Source organism: Pipistrellus hanaki, assembly GCF_964339955.1.
Source record: "Pipistrellus hanaki genome assembly, chromosome: X".
NCBI classification, from domain to species: Eukaryota; Metazoa; Chordata; class Mammalia; order Chiroptera; family Vespertilionidae; genus Pipistrellus; species Pipistrellus hanaki.
The window spans coordinates 97,555,889-97,582,770 of record NC_140524.1 but is presented as its reverse complement, the minus strand read 5'-3'; the positions used below and the strand labels follow the sequence as shown (position 1 = coordinate 97,582,770).

General features: G+C 40.2%; 1 protein-coding gene across 1 annotated transcript in view; it reads left to right on the top strand.

The window, feature by feature from the left end:
* TXLNG (taxilin gamma) overlaps positions 1 to 26,177 on the top strand; it is a 48,468-nt gene extending 22,291 nt beyond the window's left edge. Inside the window, exons 2-10 of the mRNA XM_084869844.1 lie at positions 959 to 1,256; positions 3,193 to 3,284; positions 6,612 to 6,782; positions 8,825 to 9,019; positions 11,802 to 11,921; positions 13,383 to 13,457; positions 21,160 to 21,252; positions 23,229 to 23,324; positions 24,660 to 26,177. Of these exons, the coding sequence (XP_084725970.1) occupies positions 959 to 1,256; positions 3,193 to 3,284; positions 6,612 to 6,782; positions 8,825 to 9,019; positions 11,802 to 11,921; positions 13,383 to 13,457; positions 21,160 to 21,252; positions 23,229 to 23,324; positions 24,660 to 24,992 (1,473 nt within the window). The 3' untranslated portion in view covers positions 24,993 to 26,177. The remainder of the gene's footprint in view (positions 1 to 958; positions 1,257 to 3,192; positions 3,285 to 6,611; positions 6,783 to 8,824; positions 9,020 to 11,801; positions 11,922 to 13,382; positions 13,458 to 21,159; positions 21,253 to 23,228; positions 23,325 to 24,659) is intronic.
* Positions 26,178 to 26,882: the final 705 nt, after the last annotated feature.

Genomic DNA, 26,882 nt, shown 5'->3' with positions numbered 1-26,882 from the left:
GCAATGGGGAAGAGGTAATGGAGAAAGAACATGTGCTTCTAAGAATAAGAATATTGTCACAGCCGAGACCGGTTTGGCTCAATGGATAGAGCATTGGCTTGGGGACTGAAGGGTCCCGGGTTCGATTCCGGTCAAGGGCATGTACCTTGGTTTCGGGCATATCCCCAGTAGGGGGTGTGCAAGAGGCAGCTGATCGATGACTCTCTCTCATCGATGTTTCTAACTATCTCTCTCCCTTCCTCTCTGTACAAAATCAATAAAATATATTAAAAAAAAAAAAAAAAGAATATTGTCACAGCGGCACAGTCATCACTTGGGCTCGCATTCCATTGGTGGGAACTTCACATGGGAGTCCCACCCAGACGTCAGGGGCTGGGAGACGTAGTGTTCAGCTGAGCACTGGTCAGGCAGTGCCAGCTCCACAGGAGACTGGAGGAGCATGGACACCTCGTGAGCCAGCTCTTCTGTACCGTTTCCTTAAGGATAAGACCAGAATAATTTTTTTGAGGTGAAATTGGAACATAACATAAGTTTCAGGTGTGCAACATTGAAATTTGTCATCTGTGTACACTGCAGAACAAAATGATCCCCACCAAAAATCTACCATCAAGACCAAAATAACTTGTGTTCATTAACTTGGTATAATTTCACATTTGTTAAGGTGCTAATTAAGTAGTGGAGGCTTTATAGGAAAATAAGTTTAGGCTTACAACTAAATGGCATGTCTTGCTTTCTTTGGTACCTCTTAGGTGTGTGATTTGTTTTAACTTTTATTTCCTTACACTTTACAGTTAGGTCACCTCTCAGTGAAACTTACAAACTACCTACGATATTTACATCAGTTTTACAAACCACTAAGAAAGAAAAAAAGCTGTCAACGATGGTGTGCTATTGGTAGTAAACATTGGCTACGTTTGATTTAACCCCCTTTTCATCTTTTTTCCTCCCTTCCCTCTAGTTTGTGATCGGTGCAATGGAAGAAGCTGGAATGTGCGGGTTAGGGGTGAAAGCGGATGTGTTGCGTACTTCTCAATCAAACGATATTCTTCAACATCAAGACTCACATTGTGGTGGAACAAGTAACAAGCACTCACTGGAAGAGGCTGAAGGCTTCATAACAAAACACAGAAGTTTGGTGAACCCAGCCTACTGCACACAGGAGCCAAGAGAGGAAATTCCTGGGCAGGAAGCTAGAACAGATCCCCCCGATGGTCAGCAAGATTCAGATTGCAACAGGAACAAAGAAAAAACCCTAGGTAATAATCTCTGCTTAGTGGTTGGATGTTGTCACACGCAGCTCGTTTATTTTACATTTCCTGCTGCACAGGTGATTATGAACATGGCCGGTAGAGGCCAGTATTGAGGTGGCTGTTTAGCGTCTGTTGTCTTCAGTGTGGTCGGTCTGCTGCAGTTCTGTGCAGGAGGCAAAGATAGCAGAGTGGGGAATTCTCTCTAAATAATAATTGGCTTTTGTGAAAAAATTTGGGGCCAACTTGAAGGAATTCATATTTGACTTGCCTTGTTTGTGTCTTTAATGTGGTCTGACCAAAATTCACCCTGAAAACTATATATTTATTTGATCACTTTATTTAAAAACTAGTCACAACAATTTAGAGATGACATAATGTTATCTGCAATTCTGAAAGTGGGTTAAGACTGGCTTCCAAGAGTATGTTTTCTTTCTTTCTTTTTTTTTTTTATTAATATATTTTATTGATTTTCCACAGAGAGGAAGAGAGAGGGATAGAGTTGGAAACATCGATGAGAGAGAATCATCGATCAGCTGCCTCTTGCACACCCCCTACTGGGGATGTGCCCGCAACCAAGGTACATGCCCCTGACCGGAATCGAACCTGGGACCTTTCAGTCCGCAGGCCGACGCTCTATCCACTGAGCCAAACCGGTTTCGGCAAGAGTATGTTTTCTTTCTCCTGCTCTGTTTGAGATTTAGGACTAAGATGTGATACATTGAATCTTGTTATGATATTTGAAATCCCCTTTTATTTTAGCCTTACGGGTTGCCCCTAAGTTTTTTAAACTTATTATACCTAAAATTAACAGTGTTTAATTTGAGTGGTTTTCTATATGCTAAATTAGAATTATCCTTCTTATTAAATCCATTTTCTGGTAAATTGGAAACCTTAAAAATTTATAGAAATATAATAATAAAAAATAATTTTTATTCCTTGCAAACAATACAGATTTCTTCAAAAAGTCAGCAGCCCCAATTACATGTGAAACAGCAGATGTAGTCTTGAAAGTTACACCTAACATTACCATGTGATTATTCATAATAGCCCAAAAGAAACACTTTTTACCCATCAGCTCATACAATGGAATATTATTCAGCAATAAAAAGGAATGGCCCAGCTGGCATGGCTCAGTGGTTGAGCATTTACCTATAAACCAGGAGGTCAGAGTTCAGTTCCTGGTCAGGGCACAGAGTTCTATTGTGGGCTTGGTATGAGGTGTGCAGGAGGCAGCTGATCAGTGATGCTGTCATCATTGATGTTTCTATCTCTCTGAAATCAATAAAAAATATATTTAAAACTAAACAAAACATTATCACTTATTTGTTAATTCCACTTGTCCCCTTGTATCTAAGCCACCTGCTTCACCTGCCAAAGTCTTTAAATAGTATGGAGCTCTTTTTCCCAAGGGAAAAGCTATCTTGACATCTTTTTATCTACGTTGTATTGTACTTGGTTAACCCACAAAATATGCTTCCTAAATCATTCAGAAATTATTTAAATTGTGCATAGGAAAAGACGTATCACAAATATGTACCTTAGGCAGAGAGTACCAACTGAAATTCCCTTTGAACTTGCTTCTATATTTGTACTTGGTAAGGAGAAAGTTTTTAAAAATATTCTGCCCTTTGTAACTTGCTCTTTGTCTTAAGTTGGACATCAGTGGGTAAGCAGGGGAATTCTTAAACCTTCAGCAAGAGTTCTTACAAATAGCTGTGTTAAAGAGTGAAGAAATTAGGGGTAGGGGAGCGGAAGAAATGCCTGTCAATCTCGAACTTAAAATAGCTTTCTTAATTTGGTTGGTAAATCTCTTATTTCTAGTTATAGGCATAAATTATTTTATTCTGGGTGTCAGAACATAGGAAGTGCTGTGTAGAATTTGCAGGTTAGATTAGATCTCATTCTTCTTCCAGGACTTATTTCTTATCTTGTTAATCATCAGGTAAAGAAGTTTTATTATTGATGCAAGCCCTAAACACCCTTTCAACTCCAGAAGAGAAGCTGGCAGCTCTCTGTAAGAAATATGCTGATCTTGTGAGTATTAAATCAAAGGGTTGAGGGCCATATAAAATATAGCTAAATCGATATGTGTTGATAAGTTTTTAAAAAATATATTTTTACTGATTTCAGAGAGGAAGGGAGAGGGAGATAGAGATAGAAACATCAACGATGAGAGAGAATCATTGATCAGCTTGCCTCCTGCACGCTCCACAGTGGGATCTAGCCTGTAACCCCGGCAAATGCCCTGACCAGGAATTGAACCGTCACCTTCTGGTTCATTGGTCAACCACTGAGCCATGCCGGCTGGGCTGATAAGTTTTTTTAAATGTGGTTTTGGTGTAGCTTTAAATGTTAAATTATGTTTTATTCTAAAATTGAAGAGGAGAATCTGATTTCTTGGTTTATTTGTTTTTTGTTGTTGCTTGTATGACAGTTTTATAATGTGATACATATAGTACATTAGTATGCTAAGATATGGTATACATTTTGTAAAACTCAGTTTGGAGTATGTCTAAGTCAGTATTTTCATTCCTGTGTCATGCTTTTAGTCATTTGGGGTATATGGTTCTATATTTAATATAATCGTTCCTACATTTAACTTTTTCCAAGGGAAATTTAGAGTTAAAGGTTTTAGCCTTTGTGATTGAGATTGTGAGTTGGATGAAATAGTCTACTAAAACAATACTGTAGGACACCTATGGATGAAGACAGTAGTGGGGGGTTAGGGCATGGGGTGGGGAATTGGGTGGTGGAGGGGAGCTATGGGAGGGGGGGAAAGAGGAACATCTGTAATAATCTGAACAATAAAGATTTATTTAAAAAAATAAAAATAAAAATAAAACAATACTGTATCTCGGGAAATTTGTATTTACATATACTGTGTTCCAGGCATTCCTTTTTCCCAGTTTCCTCCAAAGAAATTGACCTTATTTATTCTGGGCCTATGTTATTTCAAGTAGCATTAATTCTCTTTTTAAAATTAAGAAAGCAGTCTCAATATGGAAATACTGCCATTCTTTTTGAACTAAAGCATGTAAAAGTCATAGAACCCTTTGAAGTAAGGATTTTGGAAGGCTTTTAGAATTCTAATATAAATGTTAAAATTAGCGCCTTTAAGTGAAATACTTAACATGACTCGTCGTTGACAATTTATATGTATTTTCATCTGTTGGTTTTTAAAACAATAAGTTTTTATTGATTTTTAGAGAAAGAGGAAAGTAGAAGGTTCGAGAGATAGAAACATCAATGAGAGAGGAACATCATTCATTGGCTGCCTCCTATACACAACCCTACTGGGGATCGAGCCCACAACCTCGGCAAATGCCCTAACCGGGAATTGAACTGCCGACCTCTTGGTTCCTAGAACAATGCTCTACTGCTGAGCCACGCCGGTGGGGCTTCATCTATTGTTAAAGCAGTTATTCTGTATCATAAATACTACTTTTTGTCAAAGACCAGATCATACTAAGTTTTGGAGAGGATGTGCATCTACTTGATCTCCTATAAATTATTGATGGGCAAAGAAATTTGCTAGCCACTCTGGCAAACAGTTTGGCATAGTAATGTGAAATAGAACATTAGAAACCTGTCTAGCAACCCCACTTCTAGGTTTGCACCCAAGAGAAATTGTTGCATGTGTGTATGAGGAAGCACGTCAGAATGTTCACATCATTGTGAGTAATAAAACCTGGAAGCAACCCAAATGCTCAGTGATAAATGAATGGGTCAATACAATGTGTTGTGTGTTTTGTATTTTTTTAAAAGTGTAATATTACTCAACCTGTTGGCTAAATCTGGTGAGGCCTGTTTTTGTACAAAAGCTGAGAATGGTTTTTAGTACATTTTTAAAGTGCTGTTTAGAAAAAGAGGATGACACAACAGATATCCCGTGTGACCTGCAAAGCCTAAAATATTTACCTTCTGGATAAAGTTTGCATTTCCCTGATCTATAGCTACATGTGAATAATCTGGATGACTCCTAGCAATATAATCTATGGCTGTGCTGTCCAAAACAGCCAGTAGTCACATGTGGTTATTTAAGCTTATATTAATTTAAATGAAAGAGAATAAAAAATGTTGTTCCTCAGTTGCAGTAGCCACAATAAAGTCAAAACAACTAAAACCAAAATGATCTCTTTTAGGACCACACACAGATGACATAAAAGAGAGAGAAGAGCAAAGAAGTAGTGAACCCAAGATTAAGAATTGTGGTTACCTTGAGGCTAGGAAGGCTGGGGGACTTCCAGTCCTCCCTGGAGTTACACATGGTGTCTGCAGAAATTGCAGCCCCTTGGAACTGTGCCACAGAGAGATTACTTTACAAAAGTATTACTTTTCCAGCAGGAATTTCCATAAAGGTCTTTTTAATAGCTGTAGGCGCACATTGCCAGTAAGGATGCTTGGTATGTTTTGATAGGCCACAAGATGTCACTCTTGTTTCTAAAATCATGACAGCATCATCTGCTTTAGTAAAAGGTGGTAAGGCTGCCATCTTATCCATTAGTGTTGATTTAACCTTGAAATAGAATTGTTTGCTCCAAATTGCAAATTGCAATGATCCCCCCCTAACTCACCGAGAAGCCTGAGCACAGCTTATTAAGTTCTAATTCGGAGAGCCGTTTCATTAAAGTAGCCTGCGTGTGCTTTCAGAAAAGTAAAATTCAATGGTACTGATTATTCTTCTTCTTTTTTTTTTTTTTTTTCATAATCAACATTTATTTTTTATTTTTTTATTTTTTAAATAAATATTTACTGTTCATATTATTACAAATGTTCCTCTTTTTTCCCCCCTCCATTGCTCCCCTCCACCAGGTTCCCACCCCACCCTCTGCCCTTTCCCCACCCCCCATTGTCCTCATCCATAGGTGCACAGTTTATGTTCAGTCTCTTCCCGCACCCCCACTCCCCTTTTCCCCGAGAATCGTCAGTTCACTCTTCTTCCATACCTCTGATTCTATTATATTCACCAGTTAATATTGTTCATCCGATTTTTTTAATTTCCTTGGTTTTTAGATTCACTTGTTGATAGTTACGTATTTGTTGTTCATAATTTTTATCTTTATTTTCTTCCTCTTCCTTAAGAATCCCAATGGTACTGATTCTTGAAAAGTTTTCCCCAAACATCATATTTTTGTTTTTAGTAAGAAAAAAGATTTTTTCCCTGCCCTAGATTGTTTGCTTACTTTCCTGTCACAACTGGAAAAGAGAAGGTTGGCAGAGTAGAGTGGCATGAACTAATTGAAAATGAAACATTCCATTATAATATTTGGTTATTAAGTTATAGCTCTTACTGTAATTCTCCCATCCATAACTCAAAGGTCTTCAGTGTACTTCCTAAATGTGCAGTGCTTATTATTTTAGCTGGAGGAGAGCAGGAATGTTCAGAAGCAAATGAAGATTCTGCAGAAGAAGCAAGCCCAGATCGTGAAAGAGAAAGTTCACTTGCAGAGTGAGCACAGTAAGGCGATCTTGGCAAGAAGCAAACTAGAGTCTCTCTGCCGGGAACTTCAGCGTCACAATAAGACGCTAAAGGTTAGTTGGTTCTTTGTTCTGTTTTTCAGGTGGGACTGACTCAGTTTTTTTATAATCATCATGTTCCTATCCTATATAACAAAAGGGTACGGTAATATGCAAATTGACCCAACTGCAGAACTACCTCAATACAGGAGCTGCCCCTGGTGGTCTGTGTGCTCCCACAGTGGGAGGGTCTCTTAGCCACAAGCCAGGCTGATTGCTGGTGAGCGCAGCTGCCTGCCTCCAAGGCAGGGCTAAGGCTGTCTGACTGGGCCTAAGCCGTCAGGTGGACATCCCTCAAGGGCTACTGGTCTGGGAAAGGGTGCAGACTGGGCTGAGGGGACCCACCCCCGCCCCCAGTGCACGAATGTTGTGCACTGGGCCTCTAGTTTAAAATAAGTCCTTGTGTCTACTTGGAGACAGAGCTACCATCTTGCTTTTTATTTTGCTTGATCTGATGCTTAGGGTCCCTCATAGGTGCTCAATGGGGTTCTAGATGAGATTGGTATTTACAGCAAGCTCTCCTGCTTCGAGCTATGGCTTAGGAAGCGCCAAGTTGCCAGTTTTCTGCTGAGCACTGATGTAGTTTATTACCACGAATGAGAATCTGACATGCGATGAGAAGTAAGTGGGAACAGACTAGAGGCAGAATGAGCCTGGGAAGGGAAAGCACGTGCTTAGGGTCTCTCCCTTCCCCCCACCCCCCAGGGCTGTTACTCAGCTACTTTGCCAAGCTGCCCTTGCCAGCTACCCAGTTCCTGAGTACTTTTAGAAGAGCACTTGGGCCGAGACCGGTTTGGCTCAATGGATAGAGCGTCGGCTTGGGGACTGAAGGGTCTCGGGTTCGATTCCGGTCAAGGGCATGTACCTTGGTTGCGGGCATATCCCCAGTCGGGGGGTGTGCAAGAGGCAGCTGATCGATGACTCTCTCTCATCGATGTTTCTAACTCTCTATCTCTCTCCATTCCTCTCTGTAAAAATCAATAAAATATATTAAAAAAAAAAAAAAAAAAAAAAAAAAAAAAGAAGAGCACTTGGCTGATTATAAAGGAAGAGGGAGCAGGCACCTGAAGATTAATTGGCACCAACAGTGGAAGAAGGAAGAAGACAGGGCGGGCACTCCTCTTCCATAGTTACATTTGATTTTCACTGAGCAGGTTGTCCTCAGACTTCCCTACCGCAGCACCCCCCGAGGCCTAGAATACAGGAGCACTCGGGATGGATCTGCACCTGATGTGGGAGCCTATGTTTTTTTCTTTGCTTTTGAACCTTTGGATTTCGATGTTAATTACAATAGGTGGTATTCCCCCTCCCCCCCAAAATAGCAAATCAATATTTTGTTTGGACTGTTAATTGTTTAGACATGTAAAAGCCTTTTAATACTTGTATCCTAGCAAGAGTTCGAAGTAGGGTTTTAAAATATATTTCTTTATTGATTTCAGAGAGGAAGGGAGAGGGATAGAGAGATAGAAACATCAATGATGAGAGAGAACCACTGATCGGCTACTTCCTGCAGGCCCCCTATTGGGGATTAAGCCCACAATCTGGGCATGTGCCCTTGGCCGGAATCGAACCTGGGACCCTTCAGTCTGCAGGCCAACGCTCTATCCACTGAGCCAAACCGGCTAGGGCGGAAGTAGGCTTTTTCAAGTACAGATTCCATTTGTCCTCTTGCCCCTGGGAAGTACAAGGTATGTCCTAAGAAGGGATCTGTCTTGAGGCTGCTTTGAGATGCTGCCTTGTGGAACCAGTGAGGAGGGTACTTGGGAACGTAGACGGAGGGAGCTGGCTGGGTGGACAAGCTCCTTGCTTATCTAGCAGTATAGTGAATTTCACATGGCCACATGCTTCTTCCTTACAGCAGGGCAGTTTGCAAAATCTCTCCTATTGTTCCATCTACTCAGGAAAAGCTTCTTGCTCTTAAATGATAGCCTTTAGTTCCTAAATGAAGGAATTAGAATTCAGAAGCATCCCTTCAGAGCAGCAGTAAACGAACCCACGCGGCAGCAGCCTTTGTGAGCACGTTCTCCACAGGTCTATAAATTCTTTTCCATCATCAGGAAGAAAATGTGCAGCAGGCCCGCGAGGAGGAAGAGAGACGGAAAGAAGCAACCGCACACTTCCAAATTACTCTAAATGAAATCCAGGCCCAGCTGGAGCAGCACGACGTCCACAACGCCAGGCTCCGCCAGGAGAACATCGAGCTGGGGGAGAAGCTGAAGAAGCTCATCGAACAGTACTCCATGAGGGAGGAGGTAAAGGCGTTCGCTTGTTTCAGCAGCTCCTCATTAGCAATTCCTTTTCACCATTCACTGCTGAATGTGTGAAACTTGTCACGTGGTGTGGTACAACTTCTGTGTGTGCATAGTAGAAGGCGGGCCTCTTTTTTAAAAATTTATTTTTATTGATTTCAGAGAGGAAAGGGGAGTGATAGATAGAAACATCGATGAGAGAGAAACAGCGATTGGCTGTCTCCTACACGCCACCCTACTGGGGATCAGCAGAGCCCGCAACTTGGGCATGTGCTCTGACTGGGAGTCAGATCATGACCTCTTGCCTAGGGTTGACGCTCAACTACTGAGCCACATCGGCTGGGCGTATTTTATTATTTTTTTAATTTATTTTATTTTTTTATTTTTTGTGTGTGTTTGTTTCTTTTAATATATTTTTACTGATTTCGGAGAAAGGAAGGGAGAGAGGGATAGAAACATCAATGATGAGAGAGAGTCATTGATTGGCTGCTTCTTGCACGCCCATCCTGGAGATCAAGCCCACAACCCTGGCATGTGCCCTGACCGGGAATCGAACCATGACCTCCTCGTTCTTGAATTGACGCTCAACCACTGAGCCACATCAGCCAGGCCATTGGTTGATTCTTGCATGTGCCCTGGCTGAGGATTGAACCCACAACCTTAGTGTATTGGGACAACCCTCTAATCAACTGAGCTACTAGGCCAGGGCCTCCCCTGCCTTGTAAGTTAATAAAATGTTATGCTTTTATTTGTGTTGTATTCCTTACACAAAAATATTTAAATGGTTGATTAAAATGAAAAAAAAAAAAAAGATTGTGGCATCTGCTCTGGGTTACTTTATCTAGTTTTCAAGACAAACCTTAGATTATATTAATTTAGAATTTTATATATAGCCCTTTAAAATTTAGTTTTTAAAATGATTTTATTTTAATCACTCATCATTTTTTACTTTTTATTATGGACAATTGAAAACTTAAAAGTAGAGAGAAAATATGTCACCTGGATTCAGTAGATGAAACCATAGTTTCAGCTATATTCCTGTCACCTTCCCCTGGGTTATTTTGTTGTTTTATGTTTGTTTACTTTTTTTTGTCCCCTCGGTTATTTTGAAGAAGGTGCCATATTATTCCATTCATATATATTTGAAACGATGTTTAAAAAAAATAAGGATTCTTTTTTAAGTTTATCCACAATACCATTTTCATACCTAAATATTAACTAATATTAAATGTCTAGTCATCTGCTGGAGGCCATGCCTGCCTTCATAGCATGCTTCTTTAAACTAATATTAAATGTCTAGTCATTGTCCAAATTTTTCCGATTCCTCTTTTATAAATTTTTTGTGTCTTAGTAATTTGAACATTATCAGATATTCTTTTCTTGGTCAGGAAGAGCAACTCTTTTTGCAACTGAGAAGGGATAATCTGGCTTTTATTATACATAAATAACCACATCACAGTTTTCCTTGGAAATAACAGCCTTTTACCAAAGGGCTACTATGGTCCAGGCCCCATACACCTTACAAAAAGTAACTATTGGATTGGCTTGTATAACTCTGCAGTGTGGGCATGGCTGTCTCCACATAGGTAGGGGACTGGGATTCAGCAGGGATGAGGGACATCTGCTTGAGGCCGTGCCTGCCTCCATAGCATGCTTCTTTAAACTAAGAAATTGGAAAATTTAACAGGAAGAAAAAGTCTCCAGCCGAAACCAGTTTGGCTCAGTGGATAGAGCGTCGGCCTGCAGACTTAAAGGTCCCAGGTTCGATTCCGGCCAAGGGCATGCACATTGGTTGCGGGCGCATCCCCATGTGGGGTGTGCAGGAGGCAGCTGGTCGATGTTTCTCTCTCATCGATGTTTCTAGCTCTCTCTCTCCCTTCCTCTCTGTAGGAAATCAATAAAATATATTTAAAAAAAGAAAAAGAAAAAGTCTCCAGAAATTCTGTATATGATCCGTGGGTTAACAGTTTGAACTGCTTATCCATTCACTGAGCCACACTGGCCGGGCTGTACCTCCTATTTCTGATCTACTTACTGTGATGATGAGGCTCAGACTATATCAAGTAAAAGATGGCCCAGCCAGTGTGGCTCATTGGTTGAGCATTGACCTGTGAACCAGGAGATCACGGTTCAATTCCCTGTCGGGCCATCCCCAGGTTGCGGGCTCGATCCCCTCTAGGGGGTGTGCAGAAGTCAGCCGATAGATGATTCTCTCTCATCATTAATGTTTCTATCTCTCCCTCTCCTCTCTAAAATTACTATATATATATATATATATATATATATATATATATATATATATATATTTTTTTTTTTTTTTTTTTTTTTAATATATTTTATTGATTTTTTTACAGAGAGGAGGAGAGAGGGATAGAGAGCTAGAAACGTCGATGAGAGAAACATCGACCAGCTGCCAGGGATGTGCCCGCAACCAAGGTACATGCCCTTGACCGGAATCAAACCTGGGACCTTTCAGTCCGCAGACTGACGCTCTACCACTGAGCCAAACCGGTTTCGGCACTAGAAATATTTTTAAAACAATTTTAGAAATAGGAAGTACTGGCATGTGGCTGCCAAAGTGCTTGATTGCCCACCTCCGAAAGAGAGGATATGGGTGTTCGTAGAGGGCCCATTTTTGAGGTGCCAGTCAGAAAGACACAGTTATTAGCTCTGGTGGCATTAGCAGGGAAAGCAGAGTAAGAAACAAGGCATTGTAGCTGGTGTTATGTTTCCTTGTTGTGTTCCATTTTCATTAAGTGATGGGAGAATTTGACTTTCCCTGCAGCACATTGATAAAGTGTTCAAACATAAGGAAGTACAACAACAGCTTGTGGATGTCAAGCTTCACCAGACCTCACAGCTGATAAAGGAAGCTGATGAAAAACATCAGAGAGAGAGAGAGTTTGTAAGTTCTGTTTCTTAAAAAGAAATTATTGCCTAATTGTAACCAAAGCCATTTAAAATATGTTAATTTATTCTATATATATTGTGGCACCTGGGTCATGCTAATTGTTTGTTGTTATTTTTTTTGTTTTAGATTGAGAAGGGTATGTTTATGTTAGAAAGCATTTGGCTTTTTATTTCTATTAATTTATTGTACAGAAGATTTACTAGAGAGATTAGACCACATTACTGGAAAGACCTGCACTTGTTTGACTTTTCTGTGCTTAGAATGTTTATTTCACTTTGAGGTAATAGTCACTAAGTTCAAGAATAATACCAGTATTTAGTACATTAAATTTGGCAATTCAGTTTAATATCAAGCTTATGAAACATGGGTCTCATATAATACTGTTACATTTTTTTTCAATAAAGTACCTTGAAACTAGGGAAACTATTTGTTTACTTGTATAATTTTAACAAAATTCTCTATGCCCTAATCCTCAGCGTTGTTCTCAGAGTATATGCTTAGATTATATTGCATTCTATAATTGTGAATACAGTGGAATTTCATTGGATGGGTATGTATAATTAATAACTGGCAATTCAACTATATGTGCTTAACCAAAAAATAAAATGAAAATGAGAAATGGTTATGATAATGAAGACTGTTCCATCCAGCTTTCCCTCAAGTTAGCCTGGCATGAAGACTCGTTCCTCAGTGGCCCTCATGTGAACAGGTCACGCTGAGTGTGCATGGTTAAGAGAGACGCATTGTTCACACAATGTGATCCTGCGGCTGAACTGACAGTGCTATCCCAGGTGTAACTGAAAACGTGGGCATTATTTCTAGAGTTGGAATGTAATTTCATTTATGCGCCCACACGCACATTACACATATATGTTTTCTGGTTGGTTTAAGGACTTTTTGAGGTTTATTTGGCCTATGTATGACATTTTACTTCAGGGACTGAATTTCATAGATGCCTACTATGCAACTTCATTATATAATTTTTTTGAAGCCCAAATAAATTATCCCCCCCCCCCCCCCCCCGCCAGCCCTGCTTTTTAAAAAGTGATCAGAAACCAGGTCTCTGGTTTCATTGCTTAGCTCCATACCCGTACATCTCTGTGGAGTACAGGGGCTTTCTAATGTACCCATATGTCAAGATTCCTAGCCATGTTTTCTGCTAATACTAGACTATTTTTACGTAAAACACAATAATTTAATCCTGACTTTTATAAACCTATTATTAGTCCTCCACAGTACATTTTCTAAGCAGTAAGATTATTCCTGCATCCCTATGTGTTAATAAGTGTTACAGATCAAAGATATAAGTAACTGGCATGTAACAACATTTCACCTACAGACTTGGGGTTCTTAATAAAATAATGATTAGGAGGATTACGCGTATCAGGTCATTTCATATTGTAGTCATATTTGTAATTACGATTAGTATTTTGCCAGAATGTTTCTGTTTTCTAGTTGTTAAAGGAAGCAACAGAATCGAGACACAAATATGAACAAATGAGACAGCAAGAAGTACAACTAAAACAGCAGGTAACTTGACAGCAGGGGATAGTAGAATTCGTAAGAAAAATCTGTGGTTCATTTGATATATACCTTGAATCTCTTAAGATGCTTCTGCTTGTTCCTAGCCAGAACTGAGAGTAGATCACGTGTCCCTCCTAGAATTTTCCTCTTCCTTTAGGGTGACCAACTCGTCCCCATTTGCCCATGACTTCTTTCCTGGTTTTATTACTGGAAGTGCTGCATCCTAGCAAACACTTAGGTCTCAGGCAGACTGAGATGCTTGGTCACACCATCTGCAGTGTCCCAGGTACTTCCTCCCTTGGTCAGTCTGTTCCCACGTGTGTCAGCTAATTTCCAATGAAAGAAAAACGGGTAAATCTTCAGATTTTAGTTCGTTTGTATTAAGTAGAACTGCATGAAACTTGACTTCTCTGACCTACAAAATGTCAATCTCCTAGTAGAATCTAAAATCTTAGAAAGTTTGTGCTCTGAGAAAATAACCTATTTTAAAAACTTCCCATTGGGACCATTCAGTGCAGCTCCCAGGGAGAGCTGTGGGTAGAATTTTTAATGGGGCCCTCCCTCCTTTTCCCATTCTCTTTCTTTTTGTTTATGTACGGTATTGCTGACTGTGGTCACCACGCTGTATATTAGATCCCTGGGACTTACTCGTCTTATAACAAAGTTTGTACCCTTTGACACCGTGTCCTCGATTTCCCCACCCCTCCTCTCTGGCAAGTAGCATTTCACTCTGTTTCTATGAGTTTATCTTTTTAGATTGCACATACATATAAGTGAGATGATACAGTATTTGTCTTGCTCTGTGTGAATTATATCACTTAGCATATGCCCTAAAGGTACATCCATGTTATCACAAATGGCAAGAATTCCTTTTTTATGGCTGAATAATATTCCATTGTGTGTATACACCGCATATTCTTCATTCATCTGCTGATGGACACTTGGAATGTTTCCATATCTTAACTGTTGTGAATAATGCTGCAGTGCACATGTGAGTGCAGGTACCTCTTTGAGATAGTGATTTCATCTCTTGGATATATGCCCAGAAATGAGATTGCTGGATTATATGGTAACACTATTTAAAAAAAATTTTTTTTAGAAACTTCCATACCGTACTGGTTTACATTCCCACCAACACTGCACAGGGTTATCTTTTCTTCACATTCTTATCAACATTTGTTCTTTTACCATCCTATCTAATAATGAGGGAATGTGCTAATTGACTGTCACACCCTCAGAGATGGCGGCACCCACAGCTACAAGATCATGGCTCCCAGTCCCCTCAGTCCCCCAGCCGCCTAGGGCCTCCAGAGGCTTGTGCTGCTGGCAGTGGCATGGTTTTGTTCTGCATTACCCTGATGCAGTCATTTTCAACCTTTTTCATCTCATGGCATACATAAACTAATTAGTAAAATTCTCCAGCATCCCCAGAAATATACTTTTTGCTGATCTGGCCAAAAAGAAAAGGTATAATTTTGACTCATTCACACCAGGCTGCTATTGTTATGTTGGCTGTTGTCATTTTTATTTGACATTCAAAGGGAAGAGATGTCAGTGCCCGTGACTAAATAGGTATTGCATGTTTTAAAAATTCTTGTAAGCACACCCATTGAAAATCACTGCCCTGATAAATACCTTTTCATGTACCTCTTGGCCATTTGGATGTTGTGGAAAAACGTCTATTCACTTCTGCCCATTTTTAAATTGGATTGTTTGTTTAATTGCTATTGAGTTGTATGAATTCCTTATATATGTGGTTTGCAGATTTTTTCTCCCATTCCATAGGTTGCCTTTCATTTTGTTGTTTCTTCTGCTGTACAGAAGCTTCTTTTTTGATGGTTAGGTTTTAGCTAAATGTTTTTTAATTAAGGCATATACATTTTTAAAGTAAGTTTTTATTGATTAAAAATATTTTTTTAATTAAAAATATTTTTTATTGATTTCAGAGAGGAAGGGAGAGGGAGAGAAAGAAACATCGATGATGAGAGAGAATCATTGGTTGGCTGCCTCCTGCACGTTCCACACTGGGGATGGAGCCCACTACCCAGGCATGTGTCCTGACCGGGGAATAGAACCAGGGTTCATAGATCAACACTCAACCACTGAGCCAAACTGGCCAGGCTGTACATAATTTTATTAGACTTGATGCTATTACACACTTAATAGACTACAGTATAGCGTAACCATAACGTGATATGCACTAAGAAATCAAAATGTTTGTGACTGTTTATTGCAGTATTCATTTTATTGCAGTGGTCTGGAACTGAACCCACAATATCTCTGAGTAGAACAATATGGCCATAGTACTCATTGCAAGTTTGTACCATTCAACAATATCTGTTCTATTTCCCCTCCTGTCATCCTCTGGTAACCACCGTTTTACTCTGTTTTTAAGAGCTTTTTTAAATATCCACATTTAAGTGATATATCATACAGTACTTACCTTTCTCTGCCTGACTTTCCTCACTTAGCCTAATGTTCTCAGGGTGATCCATATTATCATATAATTAAGTTTTAGAAATCCTGATTTCTTACTGTACACTTATTGCTGCATTTGAATCTTGGAACACACTTTTTGCACTTTCTAAGTACGTGGCTCTCAGCAGAGAAAGCACCCATCTTTGTTGGTAGGCAGAGGAGATGAAACTGGGCCGTGCAGAAGCTATTCCATGTAGTTGTGGTTTTTTGCTTTTGTTGTTTGTGCTTTTTGTGTCATATTCGAAAAAAATTATTGCCAAGACCACTATCAGGAGCTTTTTACCTGTTTTCTTCTAGGAGTTTTATGGTTTCAGGTCTTAATGTTTATGCTCTTAATCCATTTCAAGTTAATTTTTGTGAGTGGTGTTTAAGATAGCAGTCTGATTTCATTCTTTCACATGTGGATATCCAGTTTTCCCAGCACTGTTTATTGAAGAGACAGTCCTTTCCCCATTGAGTACGTATTCTTGGCCTCCCTGTCACATATTAGTTGACCATATTTGTGTAGGTTTATTTCTTGGATCTCAGTTCTGTTCCATTGGTCAATGTCTCTGTTTTTATGCCAGTCCCATACTGTTTTATTACTTTAGCTTTGTAGTATAGTTTGAAGTCAGGAAGCATAGCGCTTCCAGTTTTGTTCTTTCTACAGATTTCTTTGTTCAGGTTCTTTGTGGTTCCATACAAATATTAAGATTGCTTTTTTCTGTTTCCGTGGGGAAAAAATGCCATGGGAATTTTGATAGGGATTGCATTGACTATATAAATGGCTTTAGGTAGTATGGACATTTTAATAGCACTGATTATTCTTCTGATACATGAATATATCTTTCCACTTATTTCTTCCTCAGTTTCATCAGTGTCTTATAGTTTTCAGTGTATAGATCTTTCTTTTTTTCTTCAAACTTATTCCTAAGTATTTTATTGTTTTTTATGCTATTGTAAACAGGATTGTGTTCTTTATTTCTGTTTTTCAAATATTTTGTTGTTATCGATAGTATGTAGAAACGGAACTGATTTCTATATGTTGATTTTTGTATCTTTACTGAATTTGTTCTAACAGTGTTTTGGCAGTTTTTGGATTTTCTGTATATTAAATCAGATCATCAGCAATACAGAGATAATTTCACTTGTTCCTTTCTGATTTGGATAGCTTCTATTTCTTGCCCAATGGATCCAGCTAGGCATTCCAGTAGTGTTGAGTAGAAGTAGTACGAGTGGGCACCCTTGTCTTGTTTTTGTCCTTAAAGGGAAAGCTTTCAGCCTTTTACTGTCAGGTATGATGTTAGCTGTGGGTCTTTCATATATGACCTTTATTATGTTGAAGTATGTTCCTTCTTTGTCACATTTGTTGAGCATTTATATCATGAATGATTGTTGAATTTTGTCAAATGCCTTTTCTGTATTTATCGAGGCAATCATGATTTTAATCTTTGGTGTATGACATTTATTGATTTACATATATTCAACCATTCTTACAGCTTGGGGTAAATCCCATTTGATCATTGACGATTGAATTCAGTTTGCTTGGCCCTGGCCAGGTAACTCAGTTGGTTAGAGCATCATCCCACTACTCCAAGGTTGTGGGTTCCATCCCTGGTCAGGGCACATACAAGAAGCAACCAATGAATGCATAAAGAAGCGGAACAGCAAATCGATGTTTCTCTCTATCTCCCCACCCCCTTCCTTTCTCTAAAAATCAATAAAATAAAAATTAAATTCAGTTTGGTCGTATTTTGTTAAGAATTTTTGTAGCTATGTTCATTAGGGGTGTTGGTCTGTAGTTTTCTTTTCTTGTAGTATCCTTATCTGGCTTTGGTATCAGGGTAATTCTGGCTTTGTAAAATTAAGTTTGGGAGTGTCCTCTCCTGTTTAAGTTTTTGGAAGAGTTTGAGAATAATCAGTATTTTCATTTAAATGTTTTGTAGAATTCACCTATGAAGCCATCTGGGCCTGGGCTTTTCTTTGTTGCCTCCCTATTTTTCAATTCAGACCCCTTAGGTTTTTCCTAATACAATCTTCCTTTATGGCTGCCTTTTGTGGAGTAAGGGAGAGAGATATAGAAGTAGAAACATCAATGATGAGAGAGAATCATTGATTGCCTGCCTCCTACATGGCCTACATTGGGAATTGAGCCTGTACCTCAGTCATGAGCCCTGACCAGGAATTGAACCATGACTTCCAGGTTCATAGGTCAACGTTCAACCACTGAACTATGCTGGCCGGGCTATGATTGTTGTTTTATATATATATTTAAATTCTTTATTGTTTAAAATATTAAATATGTCATTTTCCCCCATTGACCTCTCCCCAATCGTCCCCATCCCCCAGCACATGCCCTAACTCTAATCCGCCATCAACAATATATTTTTATTGATTTCAGAGAGGAAGGGATAGGGAGAGATAGAAGCATCAATGATGAGAATCGTAGGTCGGCTGCCTCCTGCATGCCCCCTACTGGTGATTAAGCCTTCAACCCGGGCATGTGTCCTGACCAGGAATCAAACCATGACCTCCTGGTTCATAGGTCAACACTCAACCACTGAGCCGTGCTGGCTGGCCCAATGCAACTTTTGTCTGATCTGTGTCACCTTGTGTCATGTTATCTGAGCATTAGTTTGTTTCCTTTGCTGTCACCTCTTCCTTTTCCCGCTCCCCAAATGTGACTGTCCTTCCCTAAAGTCTGTCTCATTCTGTGCTCTTACCATTCCAGTTTCCAGAACTTGTTGATGATCTCATAGACTTGAGGTATCTTGACCTACTGTTTTGTAAATCCAGCCACATAAGTCCAGGTGTCATGGTAGTTCCCACTGGCTGACTACCAGAGTGGGCCAGCATTGACCTCTCAGATGGGGCAGTCTACCTGGGTGTGCCATCTTCAATAAAAATGGAGCATGCTAAAACTACCGTAACTTCTTATCTCCCCAAAGTGCCAGAACTCCCTATTCTGCCTGAGCACTGCTGTCTCCAGGTCAGCAGCCTCAGAGGCACTGTCATTGTGTCCCCTTTACAGACTGCTCCCAAACCCTCTGCACGCTTCCGCAATATTCCCTTAAATGTTTCATCCTTGCCCTGGCCCTCACCTTTCCGCAGGCATGCTTTGGCTATCTAGCCTGTCACTAGTGCCACTGCTTTTAGTCTGCTTCTCCCTCCCACATACAGCAGAGCTTGCTTCCGAGTGTTCTCTCTGTGCCCATCCCACCTGATCACTGGTGGGCTGCTGGCAATTTCACATCCTACTCCCTCCCCGACCTGTTCACAGGTGGTTTAATTTTCCTCATGCAGCACTGCTAAAAGTGAACAGGCATCACTTATATGGTTTTTTGGCCTCTGATGATATATTTTTTTTTTCCTTAAAATATATTTTATTGATTTTTTACAGAGAGGAAGGGAGAGGGATAGAGCGTTAGAAACATCGATGAGAGAGAAACATAGATCAGCTGCCTCCTGCACACCTCCCACTGGGGATGTGCCCGCAACCAAGGTACATGCCCCTGACAGGAATTGAACCTGGGACCCCTCAGTCCACAGGCCGATGCTCTATCCACTGAGCCAAACCGGTTTCGGCCTGATGATCTTTTTGTTGTGTTAATACTCACACGAGGTCATTTTCCCATTGATTTTTAGAGTGATGGGGAAGGGGAAAGACAGAGAAACATCGATGTGAGAGAGACATCAATTGGTTGCTTCTCCCACATGTCCGCGCAGCGCCCCAAAGGATCGAGCCTACAATAGAGCTACATGCCCTTGACTGTAATTGAACGCCCTGTTCCCGAGACCCTTCAGTTTGAGGGTCAATGCTCCACTGAGCCAAACCAGCTAGGACTCTAATGATCTTTTCTTCTCTGCTTTGCTTACATGTATTGTGATCTTGAGCAAAACATTGTATTCCTTTGGGCTTGTTATCTCACCCTGAAAATAATCATATTAGATGGACTGTAAAAGTTCCCTTCTGGTTTAAAATAATTCAGTCTACCCTTGAGGCCTAGGTCAGGCCTCACCCATCTGAAACTTTCCCTAATTATTCTGTTCTGACCTCTATTGTGTGCCCCCTTCTCTGAATTCCTGTTCTAGGAGTAGAGGAAGTTGGCTCCATGCTCTGTATTCTGCTTGGCCTCTTGGTTAGCATTATTTTATGAGTCAGTATAAAAATTCTTTGAGAGTGTGTTAAAAGAAAAACCAGTATTTCTGCCTTTTAGCTTTTTTCTTTTTAACTGTACTCCCACTGAATTCTTTTCCCCCCAACCAAACCAGTTCTTTGGCTTTTATTTCATTTTCCTACCTACGTCAAGGAAAAAGATCTCTTTGATGTCAAGCTAAGAATTGTGCAGGTAGTATTATAAAAGAATGTGCCTTTTCCTAGTACAGTTTTTTTCCTTTTAAAAATACATTCTTATTGATTTCAGAGGGGAAGGGGAAGGGGGAGAGATAAACATCAATGATGAGAAAGAATCATTGATCGGCCATCTGCATGCCTGCCACTGGGGATCAAGCCCATCACCCAGACATGTGCCCTGACCGGGAATGAAACCATGATCTCCTGGTTCATAGGTTGATGCTCAACCACTGAGTCACAAGGACAGTTTTTTCAAATGTAAGGAGCAGGGGCTGGTAGTTCATAAAGGATCAGTTGCATGAAATTTGTAACTATACAACATCCTTCAGTTATTTTGTTTATTTTTAAAATATATTTTTAGAAAATAATGTTTTTATTGATTTCAGAGAGAGGGAGAGAGAGAAACATCAATGATGAGAGAATTATTGATCGGCTGCCTCCTGCACAGCCCCCATTGGGGATAGAGCCCACAACCTGGGCATGTGCTCTGACCGGGAGTCAAACTGACCACCTAGTTCATGGGTTGACGTTCAACCACTGAGCCATGCTGCCTGGGCAGTTCTTCAATTTTTAATATAATTGGCAGAATGAAGTTAGGAAATATTTTTACAATTTTAACATATCTGAAAAGATGGTTAAATCAACAGATTTCCTAAGTTTTGGTGCATTTCTGTTGATTATTAGGACTTCAGCCATCTATGCCTAGTGTGTAAGGATTGGATGCACATTTGTTCGTTTGTTTAAAATAGTTTATTCACATCTATTTTTGGCATTTGTTCTTATTCCTGTCAGTTGTGTAACAATTAACATTTAACCATAATGTGTTCATTATGAAAGTCATTGGGATTTAAGATTACTTAGCTGGAACTCAGAATATCTTATACTTTTTTTCTGTAGCTTTCTCTTTATATGGATAAGTTTGAAGAATTCCAGACTACCATGGCAAAAAGCAACGAACTGTTTACAACCTTCCGGCAGGAAATGGAAAAGGTACTTGCATATTTTTAGTAGCGTATTACTTAAAAGGGAATTTGAATAATAAGCATGATCACTACTTGGATGAGTTTGTTATGGTACTGTCTTCCATCTTTTCTGATTGTCCAGTGACATCATATTTAATCATTTTACCCTCAGTGTACCATACCAAGCTGGTGATCTTTATGTTCTTAAATTGTCTTTTTAAAGCAAATTCCTCTTATTAAATACCATTTGTTAGAAATAAAGTGGTTTCTTTTTTGTGTGTGTGTGTGTGTGATGTTTTATTCATTTCAGGTGATTCCTCCCCACCACTCCCCCTTCACATAGTTCTGTGTCTTTGGAGATTAAATTACTTAAAGACATACAAGCCCGAAACAGCAATTACCTATTTTGGTTAGTTGATATGTATATGTTGGTGTTCCTACCTTTTTAGCTTTTCTTTTGTGTTAACTATACTCCCATTGAATTTTTCCCCCCTCAACCAAACCAGTTGTTCGGCTTTTGTTTCATTTTCCTGCCTACATTAAGGAAAGATTTCCTTGACATCAACTAAGAATCAAAATACATCCTTATCCATCTATCCATCCATCCTTAGTTTATTTGGCATGTTCCCCTTAAAATGGGGGCTTTTTAAAAATGGTGGTGGGTTGGGGAGCAGTACAGCAGTGTCTTGCACTTTGTAAGCATTTTGTAGACGTTAGCCATGGTTATTACTAGATCTTAGGTTTGGTTCTGGGTTAATGTTCCTACTGCATCATATAATGTGTGACCATATACAAGTTATTTAACCTTTCTATTCCTTCCTTGTTAAAAGTAACAAAAATACCTTCCCTTCATAAAGTAGAGTATTTTAAACAGTGCTTAGCCATGTTAAGTGCTCAAATTACTACCTTCAGATATTTTTAGACCAAGTAATCTGTAGAATTCAGTGAGCTGCAGATTAGTTCTGCCTGCCAGTCCCTTCAGCTGAGGCTCTAGTCGAGGGAGAACTCCTACACACGGCGAACACTAGCTGTGGCCTCCATCCGAGTGGGCACTGTTGAGGTGAAAGAGTTTAAGATGGGGGCTCCCCAATTCAGGATCCTTCTGGAGAATCCTCTGGACTGGAACACATTTCCTCTGCTAGTGGCTAAAGATCAGTGTTGGTTAGCACTCAACCCAGATCTCTCATCCTATCTGCCACAGCCTCTGTCCCACTCAGCCTTGTGGTGGTTTCACAGGTGATAACCATGCTCTGAGCAGAGCTGGCTCTTGATCCTTGTTCCCAGCACCTGGCTCGGTGCCTGCACTGGGATCAGAGCTGGGGCCAATCAATGCTTCATTAAGGAATCCTGGGTATGGGGCTCATGATGGGCATAGATGTCTCATTCTGATCTGAAAACGGGGGTTATGTAGCATAGGTTTAAAAGCATTTTTATTTCCGTACCCGTTTTATTATTAGCAAAACCTGAAGTTGAGGTTGATCAAAACTAAGGATTAATTACTTTTTTCCTTGGTTGTTGGGGTCATCACTAAATTACGCTGTCTCTAGTTCTGAAACTGATGTAGTTTCGGAGGTTGTGGTAGAGCACTCAAGTTTTAATCTTTTGGGAGTCCTTCCTTCCAAGGATCAGATGAATTACCCAATTCAGACAGAAAATTCACAAACATGGCCATTTTTTTGTTACAACTCGAGGGAAAGAGATTCTTGCCTCTTGCTACCCCCAGCAGGAATGAAAGACGCACTCCAACTTACCTGAGCTCAGTGGGTGTGACATCTTCCTTCATGTGCTGCTGCCTCAAAAAATTGAGATTAGATTCTATCATATGAAACCTAGAAGCTTCTGAGATAAGCTCTGCTACCAGCATTCAGGCACAGCTGTCAGCTGGGCCAGGCATGTGCAGTGATGGGGGTGGGAAGGAATATTCAAGTTTTTGTTGTGGGACAGGAACTTTGAGCTAAGACATGGCACTTTTGAATTTAAATTTGCAATTGTGTTGATTCACAGATGACAAAGAAAATAAAAAAACTGGAAAAAGAGACACTATTATGGCGTACCAAATGGGAAAACAATAACAAAGCGCTTCTGCAGATGGCTGAAGAGGTGAGGTGGTTTCCCGTGACTAAGGTGTGTTCTTAGTCATGGGGACTCATACAGTTCAGGCGTATGTTAGGGCAGGGGGTGTGTGGTGACACCAGTGCTATAGTTCAGGGCTCTGGCCAGAGCCAGGGGGATTGCTGAGTGGAACCGGTCTGTGCTGGCTTTCCTGGCAGAAAGCTCACTTGTAGGTGTAGGGCCCAGCCCGCATGAAGCAATTTCCCTACTCCACAGTGCATTGTCGGAGAAGCTGGAAAGCATCTAGGTTTTGGTTTCGTGTAGAGTTTCTCAAACTTGAGCTTGCATCGACTCTAGCTTGTTTAGACAGACCCAGACTGCTAGGCTCCCGCCGAGTTTGATTCACTATGCCTGCTGTAGGTACAGGGCCCCCACCTCAAGCAGCACTGGTCAGCTTTCCTACCTTTCTGGTTTTTTTACTTTAAAAAAATATATATTTTATTGAATTTAGAGAGTAAGGGAGAGGGAGAGATAGAAACATCAATGAGAGGGAATCATTGATCGGCTGCCTCTTGCACGCCCCTCCACTGGGGATCGAGCCCGCACGCCAGGCATGTGCCCTTGGCTGGAATCTCGAACCTGGGACCCTTCAGTCCTCAGGCTGATGCTCTATCTTTTGAGCCAAACCAGCTAGGGCCGGTTCCTTTCTGTTTTAACTTGGTCTTTTCAGAAAGGCTGTCTTCTAAAGCTGAAATGTATTGTTTACGCACACTTGATTTCAAACCCCTCTCACCTCAAAATTGGTAGAAAGGCAATCTATGCAAAAATGAGTCCTTTTCTGTTTTTAATCAGACCCTTAATATTCATTTACTAGTTCGTGATGAATTTCCTGAAACGTCATCAATACAAATGGTTTTCTTTAATGATTTTTAAAATTTTTATTTATTTCAGAGAAGATATAAAGGAGGGAGAAAAAGATCAATGATGAGAATCATTGATCACCACGCCCTTTACTGGGGATCAAGCCCACAACCCCGGCATATGGCCTGACTGGGAATTGAACTGTGACCTTAGTTCATAAGTCAATGCTCAATCATGCCGGCCAGGCCTACAAAATGTGTTATTTTGGTTTTAAGAAACATGACAAAGGGAGTTGAATTTTGTCACCTTAAAACAATTATTACATAGCCTGTGGTATTCATAGATTTATCTGCAGTGAAGCTAGCTAGAATGTTAGATGCTCGAGGAATTGAACATGTTCATGAGGTGATTAAACAAATACTTTCCAATGTGGCTCAGATTACTTAATTTCTGTGGTATCCAGGAATCCAATTCGTCTTCAGTGAGGTTATATATATCTTGTCTTTTTTTACCCCCCTACAGAAAACTGTCCGCGATAAAGAGTACAAGGCCTTTCAAATAAAACTGGAACGGTTAGAGAAGCTGTGCAGGGCTCTTCAGACGGAGAGGAATGAGCTCAACGAGAAGGTGGAAGTCCTAAAGGAGCAGGTCTCGGGGAAAGTGGCAGGTGCAAAACTAGCACCACGCGTGACACAGCCCTGTGCAGCCCTGGCTTCTCCTAAGGAGCTGAACACTGCCTGGCACAGCGGTGCTCGAGTCCCCATGGTGGCCGTGCCCAAGGCAGCCAAGGAGAAGCCAGCCGCACACAAGGCCGCGTCGCTAGGCACTGGGCCAACCATCGAGTCCGTAGACTGAGATGAAGTACGATCACTGTCTTGAGAGCTCTATTTTGTGTATAACTTTCTGTTAGTAGTAACTATTGGTTTTGTGGTGAAAATTTTCTTACTTTTTCTACCATATCTGTATTTTCTTAGAACTACTGGACTTAGGTGGTACAGGAGGCTGCTTAGCGGTTTGAATAGTTTTCCTCAGCTGTGTGGCACATCTGCTTCGTCTCCCCTCATTGGGATGCATGTGGTCATTCGCCTTGTCCTTTCTTCACTGCTCCTCGCACAAAATCATACTCATTAAAATTTCACTCAAGACAGGACCGGCCATTCAGTACAAGAGAACCTTGTTCTGAGAATGGTTCCTTGATGTGAAAACAATAATTCATTTAAACATCCTGGGCCCCATCAATATTTAAAAAAAAAAAAAAAAATCCAAGATGATTAGTTTTAATAACCCATTTAAATGCCAAGTAAAAAACCCCTCTAGGGTTGGGACAGAAACAAACAGCGTATTTAATTCAAAATAGTTTTTTGCTAATATATCACTTGGCAAATGGAGGTGGCCGTAGCCTCAAATTCCTCCAAGTTTTGGCAGACTATTGTCATGTAAACAATGCAGTATATGCAGGCAAATAATTGGACAAACACACTTACTGTATGTCACAGTCCTACTGCTTCCATTTCAAGTTAGTTAGAACCAGTGGTGAATTGGGACCACCCAGAAGCTTATTATGGGATAGGTGGTTTGTTTTCCATTTGGGTACACATCCTCTACTTCCCACAGAAAGCAGCTGATAGCCCTTTAAGACAACTTTCACCAAGCAGAAGTCCCTCCACTACCTTCTGGCTATTTGAAATTGGTGTTCAACTTTTAAAACAGTCCTATCAACCAAGTTCTCCATTCAACTGAAACATTTCATTTCTAAAACAGAAAGACTGGAACTAACATTTTGAACTTTGGGAAAACTTAGCACAGTTAAGTCAGGATGTGGTAGGAATGCTTTCCATTTGTTTCTCACCCTTTTCTTACTGTTTTATTTTAAAAGAAAAACAGTATTATCAATGTCTCTACACTTGGAATGGGGGACTTTTGAAATTAAGCACATCATCATTGTTCTTTACAGTGTCAAATGTAGTAAATGATTACTAAGCTGCAGTTATTAAAGTTTTGATTTCCCTAGTATAATTTGCATTGAAATATTTGATGATATTTGATTTGGCTCCAATAGAACTAATGTTAGCGAATCCCACTGAGCAAAGCTACCAAACTGACACTTAAAATTGCTTACTGGACTGGATAAACTCTTCGTTAACATTTGATTTGTAAAATCCTGTCACAGTCATGGTCTAAACTGTATTAAAAGAATGAAAATTGTCCAGTAGGTAGAAAACAGCACCTGGAGTGGAGGATTAGATACAAGCTTCCACCATCGGGCATATTAATCAAGGACCAGATGGTGGAGGAAAAGAAATCCACAAAGTAGGTTATCTAATCACTCTGTCAAAATGAGTTGGAAACAATCATCCCCTCCCTCAAACAGCCTCTTATAAATACCCCTGCCCGCCCTCTGCTTCTAATGAAATATTGGACTCCTTTCCCAGGGAGGGAATGAAGGTATGTACATCAGAAATATCTACTTTAAAATTAGTACTAATCACATTTCACAAGAATTCTGCTGGATGTACAGCTCTTAATGTCTTAAGCCATTTGTGTAGCCTACCACGTCCCATTGTGGTGTTTGTGTGGAAGACTGTAAACCTTTGATCTGTTGCCTATTTTCAAGGGCTTTATAAAGCAATGTGATTAACAGTACCTGGCCTGCTGCTTCTGGCTTACTATGTATTTCTAGCTAGATGCTACCATGGTGTTTCAAGGACATTGATTCTGTCTTGGATGTATTTGATGTCCTTTCAG